Source organism: Pituophis catenifer, unplaced genomic scaffold (assembly GCF_029215685.1).
Source record: "Pituophis catenifer annectens isolate HBS135680 unplaced genomic scaffold, rPitCat1.0.hap2 SCAF_3, whole genome shotgun sequence".
Lineage (NCBI taxonomy): Eukaryota > Metazoa > Chordata > Lepidosauria > Squamata > Colubridae > Pituophis > Pituophis catenifer.
In genome coordinates, this window is record NW_027256883.1 from 145,179,843 (window position 1) to 145,198,255 (window position 18,413).

Here is an 18,413-nt window from a genome sequence, read left to right on the forward strand (position 1 = left end):
TCAGATATACTTCTTTACTTAAACAGAAACAGAATGACCAAGAGTGGGTAATAAAGAAGTGGGAGCAGGAGTGACTTCCAACTTCCTTCAAGCTTCTCATTGAATTTCCTTAGGAGAATCTGGCAGGCAGCATTGGGAATCTCCCCTTTCCAGCAGTCTGAAAGGATGGGAGTACTGAGTGAGGATGGTAGTGACTATCATGGAACCACAGCAACAGCAGAAGCTCAGGAGCACAGCAGCACTGAAGCAGCCACAACTTTTCCAAATGTCATTCTACCAGGAGTCAGGGGTTTTGGATTATGGATATATTCTGTAATTTAGCCCATTTGAGGTACTTTGGTCCAAAAATTGTTGCTCTTCTGATATACCATTTCATACAATGATGGGTCATGATAATCAGAATTTTAGTAGTGTGTAGATTTGGACGTTTTCACAAATATTTTTTTGACAATATTGTGGTTTGCCACTGCCTCCTGGATTGGCTTTAAAAAAAAAAAAACTTCCCAATCTACTATAATCCTGAGAAGTCTATTTTTCCATCAATGTACAACATGGTCTGATCCTTAGTCTCTCCCCACATCAACTACTGTCAGTTTAGTGCTGCCATTTAGCTAAAGTGTAACATACAACTGAGCAATGTGTAGTTTGGTTTATTGTTGGAACCCAGTCATCTTGTTTGCAGACCAAATGTTTTTGTTTGGATGTCGCATGCTGAGGTGACATACGGTACATTAATCTGGGGTTCTGCTTTAGTAATTGTGTGAATCCAACCACATTCTTGCAATGATGAGCTGGTTAACATACATAACGTGGAAAGAAATCTTAATCATAACTGGACAGAACTGGAACCAGGGCCTTGATCCAGGTTCAACCTTAACCCTACCTCACAACCAAAAGCACAATCAGAATAACAGAGGTGGAAGGAACCTTGTAGGTCATCTAGTTCAACCCCCTACCCAACCAGGAGACCCTACTACACCATTACTGACAGATGGCAGTCCAGTCTCTTCTTAGAAGCTTCCAGCGGTGAAGTTCCCACAATTTCTGAAGGCAAAGCTGTTCCACTGGTTGATTGGTTCTCACTGTCAGAAAAATTCTCCTTATTTCTAGGTTTGAATATATCCTTCCTCAGTTTCCATCCATTATTCCTTGCCTGGCCTTCAAGTGCTTTGGAAAATAGGGTGAATCTCAAGGAGATGCCCATTTGGGAAAGAGGAAAAGTGGACGCCTAGTTTCATCTCTCAGATTAAAAAGAAGCCACGTTTCCTTGACGGTCACACTAACTGGGAGCCTTCCATGTGCGTTTTCCAACGTTTTAAAGCAAAAGTCACCGGTCGCTGAGAGTTTTACTTCTCAAGACCGCTTCTCTGCTCTTCTCTTCCCTTCCCAAAGGCGGCGGCAGTGAGAGCAGCCTGGTCCGCCTTCGTTGCGCCGAGAGGCCGGCTGGCTGCATTTCCCACCGCCTCCCTGGAATTCAGGCGGGAGAAGAGTTGAGGCGCCTTCAATGTCTGGAGCGCGGAGACGGGGCGCGGGGCACTCTCTGGCGGGCTTCAGGCGGGGCGCAGGGCAGGATGAAGCCAACGCGGCCGCCATTCCCCAGGGCTTGCTTCGGGCGGCTAGGAAAAGCGGCCAGTTAAACCTGTCCGGCCGGGAATTGACCGAAGGTGAGCAGGGCCAGAGTCAGATTTTTCCCCACCCTAAACAGCGAAGGTAGATTTAGTTCACGCCTCTCTAAAGAAAGACGGCCTGCCCTTCGTTCCCATGCCGGAAGGGCGGGGCTTCAGCACCCCAACCTGGGGGGAGACGAAGGGGGTCTTTTTCTACCCGACCCTCCGGCTGGGAGTGGAGGGGGGGGGAGGATTTTGAATTATTATGCATCATTCCCAGCCTCTTTTGTTGCCGCCGGGATTTCTCTACAAAGCAGATGAAAACCGGTTGTGTGTATTGCCTTTATTTTGCTTTCTTGATTTCTTGTGGTCCTATGGGTTTTGTGTGTTTCTAGTTGTTCCGGGAACAAAACAAAACAAAACAAAACAAAACAAAACAAAAAAGTCGGTGTTGGTTAACACGAATTAAAAATTCCACCGGCAACTCTTGAGCCAGTCTGCTGGGGTAATATATAAAGCCTGACTGCGTTAGTCAAAGGCTTTACATTGCCCCAGCAGCATTATATATATACATACATTCATACATACATACATACATACATACATACATACATACATATATTTTAAAAAGTTTTTTATTTTTATTTCTCATAAACACATTTACATGTATAGTCCTTTCCATCATTTTTCATTCATCTTTTCTTTTAACTTTTATTTTTAATTTTTACTTTCTCTGTGCTGCTCTTTTACCTTTACTCCAACCTTTCTTCTTCTCCCCTTCTCTTCCTGTTTTTCCTCTTACTTCCTTCGTTATTCCTCTCCTTCTCTTTCCTACTTCCCCTTCTCTTCCCCCATTCTTCTCTTCTTCCCCCCTTCTAACCTTCTATTGCCTCGGAGCTGAAGAAGCTTCTTGGATGAGAAGCGAAATGTCTTCAAAGAACAACCAGAAAGTCCAGTTGCCTCTTGAAAAAAGCACCTTTGGGGATGACTGCGTTAGTGGTTTCTTGGGTTTATCTTCCTGGCCTTACAAACCAGTTTAGAGGGCATGTCCTCATGATGCAACGTCTTATCCCATCACAGAAGCAGCTTACATTCATTTTTCCTCTTCTCTCTTGTGGCTCAGCTTATGTGCCATAAGAGATGCTGCTGTCCTATGCCTCATTTATATCCATGCAGACTTGGCTGAGAATGGCCCAGCTCCAAATGGTTCAACTTTGGTTGCTATCAACATTCCCCATCTCCTTTAGCCAAAGGGCACTGTCCTCTGTAGTCTGGGCTGTAGGAGAATACAGGTAGTCCTTGATTTAACAACTACAATTCTGCACCCCAAAATTTCCATTGCTAAGCAAGATAAGGGAGTTTTGCGTCATTTTACAACCTTTCTTGCCACAGTTGTGACATGAATCATTGCAATTCTTTCTTTAGTAACAGGGTTGATAAATGAATCTGTCTTCCCCATTGACTTTGCTTGTGAAAAGGTTGCAAAAGGTGATCACATGATCCCAGGACACCACAGTTGCCATAAATACATGCCAATTGCCAAACATCAGAATTTTGATCATGTGACCATGGAGATGCTGCAGTGGTCATAAGTGTTAAAAACGGTCATAAGTCACTTTTTTCATTTGCTGCTGTAACTTCGAATGGTTATTAAACAAATGTTTGTAAGTCAGGATTACCTGTATGGACACTTAGATTCTACAGCCTGCATGATGTCTAACCTGTTGGTGTTTTGCGTAACACTGATCAGATATTCTGTAAATACGTATCTAGTTTTTTTTCTTTCTGATAAACTGTTTTTAATGTATGCTTAGTGACCTTTTGAAAGGGTGGTAGACAACCATTGTCTATGTGGAAGATCAATTTAAATGGGAAAAGGTACCATTTTTCTGCAGCTGTGGTTTGCATGCTGACATTATTACATCGGCAGTGGTGGCACCATTTCACCTACTCAAGTGTCATTTTGCACACTCCATGGGATATTTCCAGATATTGCCAGCCACAGTCCCTTGTAGCTGCCACTGCCTTTCTCTTTATAAGGATATTTGGGAACTGGGATGAAATTCACAATAGTAGTGACAGTTTTTATTTTAATAAGCATGACCAATAAAGGATAAGTTGATCAATAAATCTGTGTGCAAAAATAGGTTACATAGGTTGATGCAAGACAGTTTATGAAGGAGGTGGGAGGGACTTCTTTAGATATGCAATATGAGCGCCATCACACTATACATTTCCTCTGCCCCATTGATTTGTGAACTGGACTATATTTTGGCTTGTTTCAGTTCTTCTGGAAGACTTGTGGACCCATGTTTAGAAATATCCTAAGTGGAAAGTTGTCACTGAAGTTGTCACCATCACTTAGACAAGTTGAAAGATGGCTAAAGCCTGCAATCCAGGCACCCAACCACATTCTCCCAAACTGGACACAAAACAATTAGTGTTTGTTTTTGCTGCTGAATATGAGGCTAAGTGGGAGAGAAAAATAGTCAGTGGAATCACAGATTGCTGCCTTTCAACTCTCCTGTGGCAAAGCTATAAAGGGCAAGACCACTCACTATCTTTGTTAGTGAGGCAAATTTGAGCTTAGCTGTTGTAGAGTGTAAAATAGGCCAGTATGCTTTTGTGCAATCTCCAAATTGCAGAATAAAATATACTTAATTATTTTGTAATTTGCAGACTTCTGAATAAAATGAGATACTACATCTTTTAAAATTTTAGAAAATGTGTAATTCTTCTCAGAAATAACATCTATATCCCAAATCCACCAATTTATTCCAAAATCAGTATTAACTTTAGAACGGGTGGGGAACCATAACTCTTTTGTGACTTGTGGACTTCAACTCCCAGAATTCCTGAGCCAGCTAGAATTCTGGGAATTGAAGTCCACAAGTCATAAAAGGGCAATGGTCCCCCACTTTTGCTTTAGAATAATAACAATAATGGAAGATGAATAGTTACTAAATTATTTTTTCATATGGACATATCCTATTTTTGTATGCAGTACCTCTACATGTATGGCGAATAAATTTGGATACTCCAGAAGAGGCCCACCAAAACCTCTCTTTCAGTGGTGCTGATCGCTGGTGGGAGCAAACTGACCTCAACAAACTGATTCTATCTTCTAACAAACTGCAGTGTCTTTCTGATGATGTCAAACTCTTACCTGCCCTCACTGTGCTTGATGTGAGTAAAATAACTGATGAATGACTGTTACTTTTATGTTACTAATCTTGCATTGATTGCTTTTGGGGAAAATATTCTGGTCTGTAAACTGTAACAGTATTGTTGAATGATGTATTTTTGAGGAGCATATAAAGATCTCTGTTGATTCTTTTTCCTCTTCCTCCCACTCTTGCACACATTCACATACTCCTGTAGAATGAAGAGTTGAGAGCTTTTCTTGAACAGAGTAACCCCAGTTCAAACTCTTGTCCAATTTGTTACCTAATCTTAAATCACTGATTTCATTCACAGAATGTTGTGAAGTTAGAATGAATGTTTGCCTTCTGACTGAGGAATCCTTAACCTGTTGTCCTTGTGTAATACAGTTGTCTTTTTCCTCGTAGTTCTGAATATGAGGAACCTATTATATCTGAAATAAAATTGTTTTTGTATTTTAAAACTATTAAATACAAGTTGAAGAATTCTTGGAAAAGGCTTTGCCTCGTATTTCCAGTTCTAGTTCTTCAGAAACCTGAATATATCCCAAACAATTTAGCAAGAACTTTATTGTAATAATCTTAAACCAAAGCATCCATATGAAAACTCTTCTCAGTGATGGCTTTTCTTCCTTGCCTTTCACTCTTCTTCCTCCTTCCCATCATTTGTCATCATTTTCATCATTTGATGAAATGGCAAAAATAAGAAGCACAAACTTCTTATTGCAATCTGCATAAATTTAGTGCAGATTGCAATGGATGGCATAATTTTAATTTTCAACGTCTACCTTTTGGCACATTTGAGCATTTAATATATTTTAGCAAAAAAGAAGTTCTGACAATTTCTTATTACTTTTAGGTGCATGATAATCAACTCACGTCTCTCCCTTCTGCTATAGGATCACTAGAAAATCTTCAGAAAATTAATGTGAGGTAAAAATATTCTATAAATGAAATATTCAGGGAATAGAATCTTTTGAAATATAGTTCTTAATAACTACCGGTATGTTCAAAAGTTTTTGCAAGTCTTGGTGTTTTTTCTATAACAGGATGTTTTAAATTGTAAAGGTGTATTTACGAAGAGAAATGAAATACGTATTTACGAAAGAAAGAAGTATCTTTTTTACATTTTCCAATTTGGTCACAGCCCTGGAATTTCCTGACAATCCCCCATTCTAGTACTAACCTGACTAGCACTAGCATCAAGGATACCTGATGTGACCATATGCTGTATGTACAGTATCTCTTCCCCTTTTTTGTACCATCTATTCCAGCATGGTAAGGAATGTTGACTGACAGGTAAGAGAAAAGAAAGCCCTTTCTGGTGACACCTGTCCTCTTGAATGCCATCCCTCCAGAGATCTGATTGGCCCCATCCCTGTTGGCCTTCCATAAGGTCCTGGAGATGTGGTTCTGAACTTAGAACTTCAAGTGTGGGATAGAGCCCATTGTCTGGCTGTGTTGAGTGCTGGTGTGGCTTTTTTTGACTGCTATGTTTTTTATATTTACTGTATATGTATGCTTTATTATTTTAATATTGTAAACCACCCAGAGTATTGTGTCAGATGGGCAACTATATAAATCCAATAACAAAGTAGCATAGTTTTCATCTGGAAGCTCAAACAGGTCTTTGGCAGCTGGTAGGGGTTAGAGGGAAAAAATCAAAGTACACTCTTTACTTAAAAATGGTGTGACAACAGCAGTACATGCGCTCTTAAATTGCTCAGTTTTTGAAATCTTGAATATTTCTCATTGTTAAGAAATTATTATATAAGTACTTGCAGGCGTTGACATTTTGCCTTAATTGAGAATTTTAGTTTTAAAAAGATAAAAATAAATCCTGGATATAAAGAATATTATTACTTCCATTAATATAATCCAAGAATTTTAAGCCACCAACTAGTTCTAGGAATGCATGGTTCTTAGTTCTTAACCTATAGGCAGGTTAGTTAAGGTAACAGCAGTTCAAACAAGCAAAAGTAGTTCATACTGTAGTTATTTGTTAAACTTCATAGCAGACCAATTGTGTATTAATGCAGCCCTTCATGATTCCTATTTTATCAATAGTCATAATAAACTGCAAAAGATACCAGAAGAGCTTACTCAGCTAAAACACTTGAGAAGTCTGCTTCTGCAGCACAACGAATTGCATCACTTGCCTGATGAATTTGGACAGCTTGTCAGTTTGGAAGAGTTGGTAAGTTGAAGCTGATGGTTTATGACTTTCTCATTTGGTTGTAGTTGCTACTGTTTTAATTGATTTGTTACTCATAAACTAAGTACAGTACATTTCTAGGACTTGAAGTAGGTGACCCTCAAGTACAGGTAGTCTGACTGACAGTTCATTTAGTGATTGTTCAAAATTACAATGGCACTGAAAAAAGTGCCTTATGACTGCTTTTCATACTAATGACCATTGCAGCATCCCCATGATCACATGATCAAAATTCAGATGCTTGGCAACTGACTCATATTTATGACGGTTGCAGTGTTGCAGAGTCATGTGATTACCTTTTGCGACCTTCTGACAAGCCAAGTCAATGGGGAACCAGATTCATTTAACAACCATGTTATTAATTTAATAACTGCAGTGATTCACTTAACAACTATGGCAAGAAAGATCATAAAATTGGGCAAAATTTGCTTAACAACTCTCTTAGCAACACAAATTATAGTTGTAAATCTAGGACTACCGTAAAGGGTGAAAAAAGACCAGTCAGTTCCTACAATTTCCCTAAGAATGAGATACTCACTGCAAAGCAGTGGAAGCTGCAAAAAGAGAGGTCAGAAATCCCCATCCTGTTTCTTCTGGTCTGCATACAAGTTTAGATTATTATGGTTGGTTGCACAGTCAGCCAGATGTTTAGGCTGGATTTCGCCTTTGGTATTTTTATCAACCTATCAAGTCCTTCCCAAAGATCCGGGATAGGCATATGTTATCTTTTCATCGTATTCAAGGTATTTGTTACAAATGTAAACTGTTCCAAGTAAGACTTCCTTTTACACCACCTTTTTGATGGTGGTTTGTCTATTATTAGGGTTATCACAAAGTCAGCCAGATGTTTAGACTGGATTTGCATTTTTATCCACTTATAGAGTCTGTCGCCAAGGACCTGGGATAGCAGATTTCTTCTTTGATGGCATTAAGGGTATTGTTATAGAATGTAAACTTACTATGATCCATTCATTGGTTGTCTGGCTCATGAATCTAATAGGATATGCTTTGATGTCAGAACTCAAAGTGGAGGGTAGAATTGCACTAACCAATTTGTTTTCAGCTAACCCAGATCCAAGTTTCTTAAACAGGTTATAAATTACAATTTACGTTTTCTCACATAGTTAAGGTTCAAAATAAGTAAAATATGGTTTTCTTTTCTTTCTTTCTTTAGGATATCTCTAATAACCATATCTCTGCTATCCCTACAAGTTTTGCTTTCCTTATAAACTTGGTGCGTCTCAATTTAGGTTCTAATCAATTAAGGAATCTGCCAACAGAAATCAGTGCAATGAAAAGTAAGCGCCTATTGAGTTATACTTTATTGCTTTATTTTTATCTAATTTTCCAGTTTCTAAAAGAAGTTTTCTGAAACATTATAAGCAGGGTTTTTTCCCTATTAAGAAATTTTGTTGTGATGTAAATGAAAAGATGGCATGCTAATTTTAAATAAACTATTAGACTAAGTCTGTTGTCTACTGTCCACTTATTAGTAGCACTCTGCGTGCATACTAGCTCTGGGTGTAGAAATTTTTTACCATAAATTCTGTAGTGCACATTTCCTTACTAGTTTAAATAGAGAAATTGAAGTAGTGTTTTTTTTAAATTCTCTTAACATTTTTTATAACATACACTGATATAAATCATGCTGAATCCCAACAGTATTTCTATAATCTTGCATTTACCACTGTAACTGAAGAAGCCATATTAGTAACATGCCATATATACATTTGAGAATTTGTTCTTATTGATTTTTCTTAAAGTAAACATTTATTTTGTTTCTGGAGGTGGCATATTGAAAATCTGTACGGTTGTGATCTTTAATAAGCCATCATGATGATTTTACAACTTCTTTCTTCATTTGCTCTCTTCCTCTAGGTTTAAGACAGCTTGATTGCACTAAGAATTTCCTGGAAACTATACCTCCTGAAGTGGGCAGTATGGTTTCATTAGAACAACTTTATCTAAGGCAAAATAAGTTGTGCTACTTGCCAGATTTTCATTCATGTACATATTTAAAGGTAAGATTTGTTTTCTTTCAATGTTTTTGCCTATTAGATAGCTGAGATTTTATCAAAATGAAAATATCTGTGTCACAATGTCACTGCAGCAGTTCCAGCTGTTATATACCTACATGCACTATTGAGATAAACATTTTGTCTTGCCCTCTTCAGATATCCATAGCAAACAGTAGTGATATATAATGGTGAAACAGAGCTAAGCTTAATTGTTAATATAGCTATCTATTGAAGTTGCATTTTAAATATTTTTTTCTTTAATTACAGGATTAGAAGCTGTCTATATATAATAATGCAAATAATGTTTTCAGATAGCATGTTTTAAGGAAAGGAATACATTTACAAGTTGTAACTGCAACATTTTTAAAAATAAGATTATCAGAATTGTAATTATATTTGTGGAGGAACAGGTGTGATTTACTTTGCAATAATCTTTATGTCTTTAATGTTTGTAAGATTACGATGCAATAATACATTTAAGGAACTCTGAATTAAGATATTGCCTATTATTGCTTTTAAACTTATAAAATTACATAAAATGTATTGGCATATTTTGCTTTTTAGACAATGTTATCTTAATAGATGGAAGAACAATGTTATTTCTTTTTTTATTTTTCTAGGAATTGCATGTTGGCGAAAATCAGATTGAAGTATTAAGAGCTGAACAACTGAAGTATCTGAATTCCTTGTGTGTGTTGGAGCTAAGAGATAATAAGTTGAAATCATTGCCTGATGAAATTACTCTGCTACAGGGATTAGAACGGCTAGACTTATCCAACAATGATATTAGCAAGTAGGAAGCATATTTATTATTTTTACTTGTGAAGGGACAAACATTATATGTTAATTCAGTTCAAAACCACATTTTTGAATTTGGAAAGTGTGTTATTCATGAAACTGTAGAAATAAGAGCCTTTTCTAATAATGAGGTTGAAAATAATGAATGGTGAAAATAATTATACTGCAGTTACTTGGTTTGATAGATGCAATCTCTGAAATAACCCCTTTATGTTATCAGTCTTCCTTGTAAACTAGGAAACCTTTCTCAGTTGAACTTTTTGGCATTAGAAGGAAATCCTTTAAGAGCATTCCGAAGGGATATTCTACAAGTAAGTACACATAATGTACATACTACATTACTTATCCTTTACAGTCATAAGATAAACTACTTATGCTTGTAATTCTTTCATTTTAGAAAGGAACACAAGAAATCCTGAAATATCTTAGAAGCAAAATACAAGGTAAATAATTTATTTAACAGTCAAAAATTATAGTTAAGCAAAACTTTGGAATATCTATTGCAGTGGTCCCCAACCCCCGGTCCGCGGACCGGTGCCGGGCCGTGGAGTACCTGGCACCGGGCCGCGCAGCAGCCGGGGGACATGAACGCTGCAGCGCAAAGGCTCCTGGGCCGTGCACAAAAGCTCCTGCGCGCGCTCAGCGGGCCACGGTAAAATTATCAAAGGCTGATTGGTCCGCGGCGATAAAAAGGTTGGGGACCACTGATCTATTGGATTCTTATTTGTTTGTTGGGAAATGTTTTAGTAATTTTAGCGAAAATGTGTATTTTTATTTTGGAATATATACTTAAGGGCCAAATAAACATGCAGCTTTCCTGATTGATGGAGCAAAATGATGTGAACATTACTTTACTGATCACTTATTTATTGAAATATCATTTTACTAGTAGAACAGAGTCAGTAGTTTTGAAGATTTTTCAAAGAACAATTCCAAATATTTTCCAGGGATGCTATATTTAGAACAGAATTTAGGGGGGCGGGGTGGGAATTAAGCCTGGTGTGAAATAATTACTTTTGTTGATGGACAATCTTAAAAATGAGAACAAATATATTCATTCTACATTTGGCTCTGTCTACAACTATTCAATGCTAGGAATCTTCCAGTCCATTTAATTGAACAAGTTTTGTTTTTGAATGCATGCATCTGAAATGAAAAATATTTAAGTTTGAATATTTTAATCTTTTCTATTAAATACAGACTAAGCTTATTGGTAAAATTTGAAATAATCTTAATAGATTTTACATGTCAGATTTTATGTGAACCTATATATTTTTTGTAGATGATGAAATAATTAACCCAAATGGAGAATTTCCCATGACAGCAATGACTTTGCCAAGTCAATCCAAAATTAATATGCATGCTATTACTGCGCTGAAGACATTAGATTATAGGTAGGAGTATTTTAATTTTATAAGAACCAGATTTTTCTATAACTCCTTGCCTCTGGAACGTCTTTTACCTAAAACTGAATGAATCAACCTCTTTGCTGAAAATTTGAAATCCTTTAAAACAGATTTTGATATGTATAATTATGGCCCTAGTACATGTACATGTGCAACATTTGTTAATATTTTAATTTTTAATTGTTAGTTTAATATTTGTATTAATTGTTGTTAGGGTTTTTTTTTACTATAAATCTCCTGTAAAAATGTTAGAAATATAAAAACACAACAAAAATAAACAAATTTATGAAAGTATTCAGCTTCAGGGTGGGTGTGTACCCAAATTTTTTTGAACTATAACTTTGTTTGAATTTGTTTAGAACTATCTATGAATCCAACCATTTTGGTTTATAGAATATAACCTATGGAATCCAATCATTAAGACTTAATTAAAAAAACACATGGTTTTCAAAAATTGTGGCCTGAGATGAATGTGTGAGCCCAATCAGTGGCCCCTAAGAAATCACTTATATCAGGAAATTTCTTATTTGTATTTGAATGAAAGAAATATGACAATTCACCTTTGTTACATGAATAGCATTTTCTATTTAAATCATTGATATTGAGATCAAGACCTTGTCAAGCAGACATCATTACAAATGATCAATCAGCCCAGTGTTAGTTGTGATACAGCTATTCTGTCTTGTGGTTTCGTAAGTTAGTACAGTAAAACCTTATTTTAATAGCCAAATTGTGGGTATAGGGTCTGTTATTGAGGAAAATTGAATTGGAAAGTGAGATATTGTAGAGATTTATATCATTTGTGTACAGGGTTATGAAGTTGCTGCCCAAATTAAATGAATCAAAACATAAATTTGGTCTGCTGCATGCAAGGTTTATTGTATTTGGTCTGGCCCAATAGAAGAAATTTATAGGGATTAAAAAAAGAATTATTTTATTATTAATGTATGACATTTTGAATTTTTAATGTGTTTTTATAACATTCCAAAGAAAGAATGTTTAGAGCAAATAAGACTGACCATCTTTATCCTTTCAAACAAAATAACTTTTAAAATGCTATATAGTGAGAAACAGGCTGTTGTAATACCGGATGAAGTTTTGAATGCAGTTGGAGACAATCCAGTCAGTAATGTAAACTTCAGCAAGAATAATCTGACTGAAATTCCAGCAAGGTACTATGTTTTTATAGTTTTTAATATTGCTCTTTCTTACTGTAAAGAAAACGTACAGGTAGCCCTCACTTAATGACCCTAATTGGGACCGGAATTTCCATCACTAAGTGATGTAATCGTTAGGCGAAACATCGCATGACCATACCTACACCTCTTAGCAATAACTGTTCTGTAACTCCGGTTGTGATTATTAGGCGAGAACCATGACATCATAAAGCAAGGATCTCAGGCTTCTGCACTATTCTTTACTGCTCACCCCTACTATCTCCCCTCATCTCTGCCCTTTTGGCCACCTCACACTATGCCACCCTGCATTCTGCCCTGTGTTTTGCCAACCATGCAACCCTGTTTCCTTGGTCCTGTTGCCCTGCTCTCCACTGCCCCTGCATTCCCCGCTACACCCTGTAGCTCTATTTTCCTGCGCTACACTGCCCCTGCCACCCTATGCTTCACCCCTACCTCTGTATTTCATCCCTGCTGCTCACCTTATCCTATGCTTCACCTACACTTCTATTGCCCCACCACCTTGCGCTCTACCACTTCACCGCTCCCACTGCTTTGTGCTCTACCCTGTACCCCCACTATCCTGCACTCCATCACACTTAATATTATAAGTGCCTGGTCTCTATAGTTTCCATCTCACTTTGGGATGAATTGTAGGTTTTCAGATTTTTGGTTTTTTCTAGTGTTTCTTAGCAATTGCTCAGTGTATGTTTGTTTTACTTTTTTTTTTTTTAATTTGATTTATATGCTGCCCTTCTCCGGAGACTCAGGGCGGCTTACAATGCTTTAAGCAATAGCCTTCATTCTCTTGTATATTTTTTTATACAAAGTCAGCTTATTGCCCCCACAAACTGGGTCCTTTGGATGGCATTATAATTTAATGTGAAATATAGGCCAGTTAAAAAAACTATACAAGTTTAAATGCATTATCAGTGTTTTTTTAAAACTGCTCCAAATAATGCAGATCCTAACAACATCAATTAAATTGCTTGCTTAGTTATTTATTTTTACAATTTCTCCAGGATTGTGGAACTAAAAGAATCCTTGAGTGATATTAATTTTAGTTTCAATAAGCTGTCTTCTGTTTCACTGGAGCTCTGTATGCTTCACAGACTGACACATTTGGAACTCAGGTAAGTAATTCCTGAAAAGCTGCATTTGAATTATCTGTCTGAGGTTTTGTTTTTTCCCCAAATGCAAAAATTATTGAAAGGTTATCTAAGAACTCAATTTAGAAGTGTCAGAGTAGGATAAAACCAATTCAGATGAGTTGCAAAGGATCCTGAAAATAAACGTTTCTCTCAAAATCGCCAGTATTATTAGGTAGGAATGTTTCAAAGGCTCAGCTTCATTTACTTCAGTGAGATTACAGAATTGTGGTTTTGTGATCCCCGATAAAGTACCTTGGTTGCATGAAAATTATTATAAATAGAAGCCCTTTCAGACACTCCCTCTTAATATGGGGACAAGACTTATTTAAGTCTTATGAATCTGACTAATGTTGACTCATATATGGTTGAAGTCCAAGATTATATGATTGCATATTGCAGTACATAAAGTTTGGGATTAAGAGTGGCTCTAGTTTACTTTCAGCCATGGAATCCTGCTGGTTGATTTTGGGCCAGTTGCACTCTCTTCTACAACATAGGATTGTTATGTGGGGAAAAAATAAGTTTTGTACTATGCTTACATACAAGCATGTGCCAAATAAACATACTAATGCTGATGGCAATAATTTCCTCAACATCAAGAGCAGAAACTGGGCCATACTTTGCATAATATGAGACCCACTTATTTATATCTATTCTGCTAGCCATATAGAGTAGACACAAATAGAAAGAAGAGCCCTTTAGAATTAGGCCAATGCTTCCTAACCCTGGCAACTTGATGTTATATGGATTTTAACTTCCAGACGTTTGCTAGTTGGGAAATTCTGGGAGTTGATGTTCCCAAATCTTCAAGTTGCCATAGTTGAGAAAAACTGAATTAGGCTATCTGACGTATTTTTCAATCTTACTAGCTGGAAGTTTCTAACATGTTTTGAGAACATCAGTTCTCCTATTGTTTAACCCCAGAACTACCTTTCTTTCAAACTCAGATATATTAATTTTTGTTTGATGGGGAACATCATTTTATGTATGTTTTATATTACATAGTTCAATTTAAATATTGAGATACAATAAAAAGTGATTGCTTTTCTGTTTGACAATTTAGAAATAACATTTTGACATCTCTGCCAGATGAAATGGAAGCATTGGCAAAACTACGGACAATAAATCTTGCCTTTAACAGGTAAATGCTCTTACAATATCATGTGGTATTATGTGGTGCTGCTATTTGTATTTTGGAAAGCATTGTGCATTTATGTCGCCCAACAAGTCTGATGTACAAACACAATCAACCCAGGAATCTTTAGGGAGATTTCATATTTGAAAAAGCCAACTTCTGACAATGGAAATGTCAAAATGTTATGTTCCCTTCCTCACTATTCTGCAATAATTTAAGATTGCTTCACAATCATAGAAATTGATTGGCTTGGGACATTTATAGAGTAGTTAGCAGGCAATTTGTTTGTCATTCAAAGATCAATTATACATTTTTTTTTTTTTTGTTAAAGTAATATCTTCTCCCATAAGCTCTGTAAAAAAATATCCTGTGGTAAAATGGGTGGCCAATAAATAAAATAAAAATAAATAAAATATGGGTAGTACCCAAGCAGTGCTAATTGGCTTTTCAGGATACAAAATTATTTTAAAAAAAAATCACTACCATTAAAAATAATTCTTTGTATTTTATTCCTTAAGGTTTTTATAAATTTCATGTGTTTAGAGTTTGCTGTATAGTAATGTCATCATTCATCACTCATGTTTTTCAATAAGGTGTTGAAAGAATAGTTTGTCGCATTTACTCCCTAGCTTGATCACAAGGCTTCAACAGTATATTGTTGGTTCTGTTTCCATGGATTTTTTTTTCCTTCAGTGTAATCAAATTATTTCAACTTATCTGTTTACTAATGAAATGTGTATTAATTTTTATAGATTTAAAATATTTCCAAATGTCCTCTATCGCATCCTGACTCTTGAAGCCATTCTTCTTGGAAATAATCAGATTGGATCCCTAGATCCTCAACAGTTACAGAAGATGGAAAATCTCGGTACTTTAGATCTTCAAAATAATGATCTCCTACAGATTCCACCAGAACTTGGGAATTGTGACAATCTAAGGTGACCACATTAGCTTTGAATGTTTCTAAATAGCATATTTATTTTACCAAAATACTGTTACAAACAGCATTACAAACATTTATTGGGGCTTTCATAGGATGGTTTACTACTATACTGATATCTGTTGAACTGATTTGCTTTTATTTTTGAAAATATGTATTATTTAGTGATTTGTGGATATGGCGCATCAGATAATATTCTGTTCCTTAGTTTAGTTTGCACCATTTTCAGTTAGGAGCACTTTGCCATGTGCTGCTATTTTTACTTATTTGTTCAATTTGTTCAAATAAGTTCAGTTGTTCAGCTGTCAATTTGAGCAGCTGAACAGAGTTAAAAACACAATAAACAAAAAAATTACATCATAAAAACAAAAAAAATCCTTTTAAAATACATTGAAACAATAAAAAACTGTAAAAAAACTGTAAAAAAACAATCTGCACAAGAACAAAAACAATCTCACTAATAGCATAGTAATTTTGCCAGCTCCACATCACCCCTACCCCTATCCCGGTCCCCACGCAACATAGTCTTCTGCTGGACCTAATTAGGCAAGTAGATATAATTGAATGGAGGGTTGTCCCTCAAATAAATTGGCCCCATGCCATATAGGGCTTTAGAGGACATTATGAGCAACCTGAACTGAACCTTGAAGCAGACTGCTAAGCAGTGCAGCTCATAGAGCAGAAGCGTAATGTGCACTGATCTAAGTGTACATATAACTACCCACACCACATTTTGTAGTGGCTGAAGCTTATGGGTTGCCTTCAAGAGTAGCCCCATATAGAACGTATTACAGCAATCCATGTGGAAGTGACCAGGACATGAGTGAGTAGAGCATTCTGATCCAGCAGATTTATGCCCTATCAAGCTAAGTAAATTCTTGAATATCATATATACTGAATTCAATTTAATAAAAACCTCAGAATCAATTTGTTGGAAAGGCCATGTCTAAATAAATCAAATTCTTCTTTCTCCAGTTGTCTGACGTTTCCAAGTGATGGCTATGCAATTCATTACCTAAATTAGAGCAGTTCAGCTTTAAATTAAATAAACTGATAATTATTGTTCAGAATACTAATAAGGCCCAAAAAAGGTTTAATGTGTAGGCTTTTGATGTGTAGACCTTGTTTCAAGAATTTAGAATGGATAAGGGCTTCTTTTATGTAGTATGTTTCTCTTGCAAGTTGCATGTAGAACTGCAAGAGAAGCTTGTAAGAAAAACCAATCAATCAAAATATGAAGCTGATTTCAGGTCTTCCTTTGAGATAGAGAGTAGAGTTTGAGATAGAAAGTAGACTTTAAAGAGAGATACTGAAAGGACATGATTTCAAGGGTAGCCTGTAGAGGAGAAAATGACATTTTAATAAGTGGCAAAAGTATTACTGAAAGGTAAATAGATTATATATACAACATTGCTGTTGAATGTTTGTTTAATCTAGCAAAACCCTTATGCGAATGGAAGCATTTTGAAAATGTTGATTCAGCTTTCTGCAGTTTCAATGAGAGGAGTCTCCATGGATTTCCGCACTCCCTCTGAATGTTTCTGTGTTCTTACAGACTCTGCATCTGAATGAAGAGCAGCTCTAATTGATTTCTATTTTTCTCTTAGAGTACTTTTATTGGAAGGTAACCCTTTCCGAACTCCCCGTGCAGCTATTCTGGCCAAGGGAACAGCTGCTGTTCTTGAGTATCTGAGAAGCAGGATTCCTACTGTTGCTGCTAATGTGAACTAAAAAGTGTGCAACATCTTACTTTCTGAAGAAAGAAGATCATGGTGTTTGTTGTTGAGGAACATAACTTGAAAATGCATATGCTAGGAAATTGCTTCTAGGGTTCTCAAAGGATTTTAGTCTACTTGCAGGCAACTCAGGTTGTCCTTGGGGCCATACTTGTATGGCATATATTTGGGTGAGTGATATATGGCTCTACCCAGAAAAAGCAAATGGTTACTTATGGCCTCCTGTCCCTTCAACATATATATCTGTTATGGCCATGTTCTAATTTTATATTTGGTACTTTTCAGCCATTTAGAAATCTGTTTAAAAGTTTTAAGCACCCCAAAAATGTGTTTGCTATTCATGTATACAAATATTAAGGCTTTGGTCTGAAGGCTATTATAGAAGAAGTATAAACTAAATACCATTGGTATTTTGGTACATGAATGTAATATGTATTTTAAAATCAGATTCAATTTCAAAAATAGCATTTAAACAGGTTTACAAATGCAAAAAATACTAATGAAACAAACACACAATACAGAGTATCACAAATATTAGGAAGTAGTACCTTAACCCAGAGTATTCCCAACTTTGGGGCTGGTAGGCTCTCATGGTTTTTGTGGATTTCATAGGCATCATTGCAAATATTAGTTTTGTAGGAAGCAAACTGGTGAGGTTCTGTTCTGTTCTATTAATCCTTTCATTCTCCCCCCCCCAACACAATATCACATTGTAAATACCCTTTCCAAATGTTTTATTTGTATTCTGTCCTCGTATGTTTGTTTCTTAATTGAAAGGATAAATACACTTATTTCATTGCGGTATCCTACTTGGCTTGCTTTCAGATTATTTTATTCTGATACAAAGTCCCTGTCTGAGTGAGGATTACTGCCAAATTCCAGTCTGAAATACTAAGTAAACATTCAGTTAATTGATGAGTTGTACTGTTGAATCACCAGTGTTAAGACTAAGGTTTTAATTCCTTGTATAAATACTATCTGTTCAGCAATATATGGAATTATTTGTTGGATGCTGGCAAGTACTGAGGTTGATTGCAAAAACTGCAATCCTAATTGAATACAAACTTGAGA

General features: G+C 36.3%; 1 protein-coding gene across 1 annotated transcript; it reads left to right on the plus strand.

Annotated features, from left to right (window-relative positions):
• Positions 1-1,504: 1,504 nt before the first annotated feature.
• LRRC40 (leucine rich repeat containing 40) lies at positions 1,505-18,200 on the plus strand. The gene is made up of 15 exons (XM_070939460.1): positions 1,505-1,664; positions 4,612-4,793; positions 5,628-5,701; positions 6,836-6,965; positions 8,158-8,281; positions 8,862-9,004; positions 9,622-9,794; positions 10,020-10,110; positions 10,197-10,242; positions 11,082-11,193; positions 12,270-12,377; positions 13,403-13,513; positions 14,595-14,672; positions 15,419-15,604; positions 17,214-18,200. The coding sequence occupies exons 1-15, from the start codon at positions 1,505-1,507 to the stop codon at positions 17,335-17,337; spliced, it is 1,842 nt and encodes a 613-aa protein (XP_070795561.1). The 3' UTR covers positions 17,338-18,200.
• Positions 18,201-18,413: the final 213 nt, after the last annotated feature.

Coding starts and splice junctions, on each gene's coding strand:
- LRRC40 (XM_070939460.1), top strand. CDS start 1,505: ATGTCTGGAGCGCGGAGACGGGGCGCGGGGCACTCTCTGGCGGGCTTC. Junction 10,111..10,196: donor TCCGAAGGGATATTCTACAA/GTAAGTACACAT, acceptor CTTTCATTTTAG/AAAGGAACACAAGAAATCCT. Junction 10,243..11,081: donor TCTTAGAAGCAAAATACAAG/GTAAATAATTTA, acceptor TATTTTTTGTAG/ATGATGAAATAATTAACCCA.